Below are 8,645 nucleotides of genomic sequence, written 5' to 3'. Positions count from 1 at the left end.
CTGCGTGGAGATTGGTTGTATGTGAGAGCATGGAACGACAACTCTGCGTGGAGATTGGTTGTATGTGAGAGCATGGAACTACAACTCCGCGTGGAGATTGGTTGTATGTGAAAGCATGGAACTACAACTCTGCGTGGAGATTGTATTCAGAGGGGGTAATTACGTGCTAGTTAAGATGGCAACGTCCATGGCGAGACAGTTATTTTTCGCCGTTTTATACCCTTTATTACTTGTGTTTAATTTTTAAATGACGCTCACTTTCCAGCCATATCAGCATGATCAGTAAGCGTGTGACTAGCGTTTATTTCGTATTAAAATTCGCTTTATATCTCGACTTTACTCCCCGCAAATTTTCTTAGTGGACAAACAACAAATGTTTGTATAGGTCCCTGGTTCTACACACGGCCTCCAATGAATTTCAGCCCATGTAAAACTCATACCTTCGTTGGATGCCATTACGGAACCCAAATTAGCTTATTTGCACTGGACCGACATTGACTTTTTTGCATGGTCTCATATGAACCTAAAATGGCCGAAAATAAACGTTTGGGTCCAGCTTAGGGCCAATTAGGTATTTTTTAGAGACCATATTGTGCAAGTATGGAATTGTATTTCTGTGAAGAAAATTTCTAACTCTATGTATCATAATTTTAAAATGATTTTGATTTGAATGTGTCAATTTTGTAAATTTAATTTCAATTAGTAATTTTCTGACGCAGTGTCGTTACCATGTCCACGGAGTGTATATTGACAGGAGATGAATCGAGTATTTGACCCTTACTTTAGTAAATGCAATCTTATGCAAAAACTATTCATCCGATTTTATTGGTTTATATGTTATCTTGTTGCTTATTAATTCCTCTTTCAAAAAAATATAACTTTTAGTATATTCCTGTTGTTATTAATGGATTTATAGCGAGTTAAACACAAGAAATACAAATTTTATGTTTTACCACCGCGCGTTTTAACGTGTCGTGGCTATCGATCTTTTACGATTAGCGTACAGCGAAGCGCCGAGGTTATACATTTTGATGTACCCACTCACGTCTTTTGTTAAATTATAGTTTCATTTCTCGGCCGATTTTGACAAATTATATATCATTAGAAAGCTTACGTTACGCAGTAAACAGATATATCAATATATATTAAGTTTTTCTTCTGATTTCGACAGCCCGGCGAGTTATAACTTTAACTTTTGCAAATATCATACCGTTTTGGAGTTTTAGAATCTAGATTTACGGTTGACATGTTCGTACTTAATACCAATTTGTAGCGTTTATATTTGGAGTTCAGTTTTAAAATTTACATCTTGCTTAGGAGAAAAGAATTCTGTATACGATAGAAAAAAAATTTGTTTAAAAACCAAAGTAATTAAGGAATGAAGGCGGGAAAATGTAGCGCGCGTTCCTAACGCACTGAACTGATGCTACGGTCTTGGCGATTATGCTTTTGTTTAGAAATCGGCCATTGAATTTCTTTTGCCATCTTATTATATTTTTTATGGAATATATTGTAGTATTTTGTTCACGAAACATATCAATAAAGCTTATTATAAATGAATCTTAATAAATTAACGATTTCAGCTCTTGTTTATAACACAGAAAGGTTGTAAAATTTATGATGAAACAGCGTATATAGCGGACCCTCTCGATATTATTCGGCTTTGCATGCATACTTGAAATAAAATGGGTGTCAAAAACATTCATCGTTTGCTGTTTATTATCAACAAGGTAATTATGTATAATTATTTGAAATGTTATTTACCTTAAATTATCAATTTATTAAAGATTCTTGAAAATCACGGTCCGTGTTACGCGGGTCATTTCGTATTTTGACATCAGGGCATCATGTCCAACTATTAAAAATCAGATTTTTTCACCGGGACGATGACGGCTTGGATTTAGACAGGCAGACAGATAGTTTATTCAGACTTAAACAACAGTACATCGTCTTCAACTCAAATATATAAATTATTTTTAGACGAATTGTTAGGTGATTACACATATAGCAGTGATGATTCTGAGAATGTTGCCATGTTTCTTATCCGTGTATTCTAGAGTCCATGGTTTGAGCATTTTTATCGCGGTGTTCAAAAAAAGATATCTCAATAATCTTGTTTATTGATAGATCTGTGGTTTTATTGCCCCTGTGTTCAGCACAAACCAATTATCTCGTTATGATCAGATACTGTGCCGACCAATACTAAATAACACTATGGTGTCATACGCCACAGCAGGGACCTATACTTGTATATTGGTCCCTAACCACAGGTGGCAATGTCTGGTCAGATTACACTTTTTATGATACCTCCATGTCTTCTCGTGGTATTAGTGGTCATTTCTTGGAGTAATGTAACGCCCAATACTCAATTTTGCGTTTATGAGATATGTAGCGTATTGAAAACATTTATAGTCATCTGCCCATACAGATTGCCATAAACTAAATACTGTATAGATGTCAGCCAGCTAAATCACAATAATTATAAGTGCTTAATACCTATACATGTACATTTTAAACATTTAAAAAATCTAATACTTAACATTTAACGTATTTAGCGGGTACCAGTAAAAAAACTCCGTCATTTCGTAGTCCTATAAAGAGTGTATGAATAATCTTTCCGAAAAATACAAATAATACAGTGTTTTAATTTAGAATTCTATATATTTATAACTCTGTTAACTTATAAAGATATTTCAATATACATGCATAGACAGTTGACCGTGATTTTCAAGAATCTTTAAATAATTTTAATTAATTTATAATTTATGGTTAATAACCTTTCATATAATTTTACATAATAACCTTTTTGATAATAAACAACAAACGATGAATGTTTTGACACCCATTATATTTGAAGTATGCAAAGCCGAAAAATATCAAGAGGGTCCGCTATACATTTGTATACGCTGTTTCATCATAAAATTAACACCCTTTCTGTGTTATAATCAAGAGCTGAAATCGTAAATTTATTAAGCTTCATTAATACTAAGCTTTATGGATATGTCTCTAGAACAAAATATTTCAATATATTTCATAAAAAATATAATAATCATGGCAAAGGAAATTCAATGGCCGGTATCTAAACAAAAGCATAATCGCCAAGACCGTAGCATCAGTTCAGAGCGTTAGGAACGCGCGCTACATTTTCCCGCCTTCATTCCTTAATTACTTTAGTTTTTAAACAATTTTTTTTTCTATCGTATACAGAATTCTATTCTCCTAAGCAAGATGTTATTTTTAAAACTGAACTCCAAATATAAACGCTACAAATCGGTATAAAGTACGAACATGTCAACCGTAAATCTAGATTCTAAAACTCCAAAACGGTATGTTATTTGCAAAAGTTAAAGTTATAACTCGCAAGGCTGCCGAAATCAGAAGAAAAACTCAATATATAATGATATATTTGAAAACTACGTTACGTTAGCTTTCTAATGATATATAATTTGTCAAAATCGGCCTAGAAATGAAACTATAATTTAACAAAATACGTGAGTGAGTACATCAAATTTATAACCTCGGCGCTTCGATAAAAGATCGATAGTTACGACACGGTCACGTGACTTAGACACGACAAGATATTTGGCGTAACGGTCCCGTTTCTTATCCGTGTAATCTAGAATCCGTGCCATGTCCTTATGGTAATAGAGACACACATGCTCGTTAATGCGGGTACTTTTACTTTTCGGTAATTTTCTCTTTGGGTCTCATTAATGTTAAAATGAAAGTGAGGGAACTGCGTCACTGAAACAGGATTTTTTTTATCAAAGTGTTTGTAATAATCATTGACCATTATGTCTGGTTTTAGTTTTGGTGGAACTTCAGCGGGCGGCTTTGGAACGAGTACAGGAGGTATTTCTTATTTTAATAACGTAATGTTTGATTGAAATAAATATAAATTCGGATGGTCATATTTCGTATGCAAACCTTTAAAAATTGTGAACGCAGAGCTCCAGATAAGGGTCGTATTTTCGTAATTAAGAATTATTTTTAAGTCCGTTACGTTTTTATTTTAAAATCTGGTCGTACCAATAAGAATTACAAAATCAAGTAACGAATATAATTTTTACATCGGTTCGTATTTTTATTGAGTTCTTTTCGTGTATCAAAGATATTTTAGACATACATGCCATAATTTTTCAAACCAATTCCGGGACATTGAGTTAAATTGTCCGGGACTTTTGCCGATTTTCCGGGACATGTATAAAATGTAGCGATATTTATAGACATATGCATTTTTGGTACGTTTTTTTTTGTTTTGCATCGTTAATTGCAAAAGTTCGAAAGCCTATCCAAAATACACTTGATCTATTAATGTCAAATTAAACATTAGTACTTCCGTTACTAGATACAAGCCACGTGTTTTCAGTGTAAGCGTTCTAAACATAGATGGTGACGTCACTGAGTTATTGTTATAAAGACCGGTGTGTAACGCGTAGTTGTTGATAAGCCTTTATTCATTTATAACATTTATATAATTAATTTAGGTTGACGTTTTTATATGCTTACTTGTTTACTCAACTTCTTTGTCGGTTAAACGTGCAAACATAAACTGCTTTAAATTTTTTACTCAGCGATGTTGGACTTCAGATGTGTAAACAACTATCCTTTGCCCTTACGCAGCGGGATAACAACCACATTAAACAATGCCGCCTTTTCGGTTTGACCGCGAAGGTGAGACAATCGATATGATAACAGGACCCCTGTTAATTGATCAATTTTGACAAGTAGGGTAGTCTGCCTATTCGGGTAGGCATTGTCATGGTGACGCTGCAGAAATACACAGATTCGAGGTGCAGTTAAGCCTAAGATAAGGTACATGTATCTATGGATTTTGTAAATTTCCGGGACATTTGACAGATTTCCGGGACAGCGGGACAAGTTCTTCATTTCCGGGACTGTCCCGGACAATCCGGGACGTATGGCATGTATGTTTTAGATACTAATGTAGAATGGTTATCGGGTTTGTTTAACGAAGCGCATTTTTTCCAATAACAGCGGCATGTACAGTCTATCTGTCAAAAAATGGCTGTGCCCAGAGAACGTCCTAAAAACTGCAGAGTGCAAAAAAAACGTTTAAACATATTGTACGCAAAGTGAGCCAGAGTTAAATGTTAAGAAAGACATTATACTGGCAAAAGCCCGCGAAGCGGGCGTTGACGTTCATACATATGGGAATTTAGACATAAAATTACATAAGAATATCACATATGATACGTCTCAAAAAAATTTGCCACGCGACATATATTTTCGCGATGCTATTTATGACCTTGAACAAATCAAAAACACTATGACAAATGCTAAATCACATGTAAATACATACCTCAGGAAAAGTAATATCAATGACATCATAATTGTGTAGCGAATCGCACTAAATATTCTCGCATTATTTGTTTTTCTTCGCAACCGTGTCAGAATTAAGTCATTTCTCAATTATCTCCCCTGAATGCTCTTCTTCAGTGGGTATAAGCCGAAAACTGGTTCACTACATATAGCAGTCTTCGAAATTAGCACAAGCCCGATCGCCCGTGGCGAGTAAAATTACTGCCGGGCACATACAAAAATTCACGTTTGTGGCCCGCCGGGCATGTATATTATTGAAGCAAAACTCGTCAGTTTATAAAAAAAATCGTTAGCGGTTCTTGATATTTGCAGATCTATTTTTCAATTTTGCGAACAAACACCTTGCCGTAAGTTGTAAAACAATGAAATTCGATTAATTTAACAACACGCACCTGCTTGCACACGTCATCGTTATTGTTTTTGACCGATGCAGTTCGGTAACATTCGGTTCTTATCGACGGTTTCTCTAGACATTAATCGAGAAGATGCTTTTTGAATCGATCATTTCAATCAAGTAATACGCTTCCGTTTTTGTCAATGTAAACAAATGTCATTGTCGACATAGAGGCAGTATCTTAGGTATGTTGATGGGGCTAAGCCCGATAAAGCACTTCCATAATAGAAAATTGACAATGATTTAGAGAAAAAGGAAGCAAAGAAATGGTACGAGGACACCAGAGAACGCTCTTTTCAAGAGCACTGGTGTAACGATTGACCTTCTTAATTCTAGTGATTGGTTAGATGTAATTGTATTCACTACTATTGAAACAAATGTTCTGCTTTTCTATGTGTAGCATGTAAGTGTTAAAATGTTGTGATTTGTTATAATTTTGGTTAAAAAAGTTTGGGCATGTAAAAAATATGTTGGGCATGTAAAAATTCTTAAGTAACTGGCCCGACTGGCATGTAACTTTTCAAAGCTAATTTCGAAGACTGCATATAGTGACAGTCTTTACCATACACAATTTAGGTGAACATAACCCGTCTTTAATATATTGCCGAATCTCAGATTTCTGTCGAATTTATTTGCTTTGATCTTTTCGATATCTTATTGTTATTATTATCCTGACAAATCACAAACGCTTGTTAAAAAATTGTTTGTTTTAAACATTATAGTTGGCATCTCTATTCTTCCAGTATTCTCGGGGTATTTCAATAACGACACCCTACTGTTTATTTGTCAGAATTGGTGACGCATTTTCCATTCGCTCTCAGAAAGAAGTTTTACGTGTGACCATGAGCAATATTCTGGTAAGTTGTCGTTGTTATCCACCAGAAACACATTTATTCACAAAATTTAAAGATATTCCGATCTAACTTGTTAGCCTTTTAGCTTTAATTTTTAACGTATTTACACCTCGTCTACTCGCACTTTACCAATACCCCGAAAGGTTACATATCACTATGATTACTTTAGGCCTAAAACCACAAAATCCGATACCGTTGGATTTTCGTACCAAAATCTTACGTAAAAAATCTTCCAGATTCGAAATCAACAAAAAACAAGACATTTATAAATGGTCTGCATTATTGATCAAATTTTAAGATATTTGTTGGGTTTTCCGTTTTTAGAAGCTGTTCTGCGAAGGCAAGAGCTGGGCATCATACAAGCCATTCTATCCAGCAAAACTGACAGTTTTGGTTTACAGAAATCAACAAAGGAGGGATTCCTGAACTATCAAAATTTCCAAGCTATACACACAGTTATTATCTGTGGTGATTTTTATTGGTTCTGTTGGTTTACTTGGATGGAACATGTGTGAACTTTTATAGAACTTTGAAAAGTCTATATATGTCTATCTATAAACAAAAATCAGCTATGGTATAATAAGATCAGATGTGCAAACAATGTCAAAGGGTTGTTAAATTAACAATTTGAAGGCAATTATGCTGAAAAAATATGAAAGTTCCCATGCAAATTTTGTCTGTATATCGACAAGTGTCTGCCAATAAATGTCAAACTAGTAATACAAAACTTACCACAAGTATGTAAAAGCACAACAGTATGTACCTGTGATCATTTTTAGTAAGATAGTGTAATTCTAAACAGTAGCAAATAGCTTGTTTAGTAAATGCATAATGCAATTAATATGATTTCCGTTCTATTGTGTAATTAATAAATTGGTTGTTACTTGGTAATCCATGATAAATATTTTATGGCAAGTACAAAACCAGCAATGTTAATTTTGTAAAAGGTAATACAATAACAGCACTTTGTTATTTCATATACTAGTACTTTCATATTCTTGTACTGTAGGTTGATGACAGTGTTTTAGTATTACTTATTTTGTAACTATTATTTTATGTGCAAATAAATGATGTGAAGTGTTTTGTATCTCCACACAATACCACATACCAATTTATATATGTACTGTGTTATGTGTTATTTGAATGTTTAAATAAAAAAATATGGATGATATAACATGATGCATTCTAATATTTGCATTCAAATTGTAACTATAGAGCTAAGTGTAGGCAGTTTAGACTGTGATTTTAGAATTGCTACAAAATGGCTAGTTTTTTGGTGGAGACAAAATTTTAACTTCAACAATAGTTTGCGAAAGAAAATTAGATACCTGCAAGATACCTGTATTTATTAAATATTTTAATTGCGAAACAAGTATGTTGTTATGCTGTTACACATAATTATACATTGATAATAAATAAGAAGACAATTAGTGGTGTTAACGTTTCCCTACAGTAGAAATCATTCTTCTGATAAAGTCAGTGATATACAGACAAAAGCTCCAGGTATGGCTTTCAATACGTAGTGTGTGTTATTTGACAGTCTAAAACTTATTGGATTAAAAAAAATCCTGTCAAATTTGTCAATCAAAATTGATTTGACACATCACATGATTTTGATTATTTTAAATCAGTGTACTGTATGCTAAATGCAACTGCTTTAGCAAGCTGTCAAGTTGAATTGAGACATTTGATGAAACAAACTGTTTCCTGTGTAGGACCAGTACTTAGTGTCTATATGACGTACCATGACGTTGAAAGTCTACAAGACCTACTAGGTAGAGCGAGAAATGTACTTCGACGTGCAATATCACCGACCCTTGAGTGTTAGCCAATCAGAAGACACCTTTCATCTGTTGCTTTTAGAGATATTTGACTTTGAACATTATTATTATTATTATTATTTATACTGAATTATGCGACTATCGAACGCTAACTCATAGATATTGTGTGTATTTATTGACCTTGCGTGGCGGAATTAACCTCTGACTTATGCAAGTTATGGTTATCACAAAATACGACCAACGGGGAGGTTATTATACATTATTTATCCCGTT

The 8,645-nt window shown here is 33.9% G+C and overlaps 1 protein-coding gene across 1 annotated transcript in view; it reads left to right on the top strand.

The window, feature by feature from the left end:
* The first annotated feature begins 3,687 nt into the window (after positions 1-3,687).
* The window catches only part of LOC127863434 (nucleoporin p54-like), a 39,443-nt gene continuing 34,485 nt past the window's right edge, over positions 3,688-8,645 (top strand). Inside the window, exon 1 of the mRNA XM_052402962.1 lies at positions 3,688-3,852. Coding sequence (XP_052258922.1) covers positions 3,795-3,852 — 58 coding nt within the window. The 5' untranslated portion in view covers positions 3,688-3,794. The remainder of the gene's footprint in view (positions 3,853-8,645) is intronic.

The sequence above is a fragment of the Dreissena polymorpha genome, unplaced genomic scaffold, assembly GCF_020536995.1.
Source record: "Dreissena polymorpha isolate Duluth1 unplaced genomic scaffold, UMN_Dpol_1.0 chrUn008, whole genome shotgun sequence".
Lineage (NCBI taxonomy): Eukaryota > Metazoa > Mollusca > Bivalvia > Myida > Dreissenidae > Dreissena > Dreissena polymorpha.
Note: the sequence above shows the minus strand (reverse complement) of the source record. Positions and strands in the feature narration are given on the sequence as shown.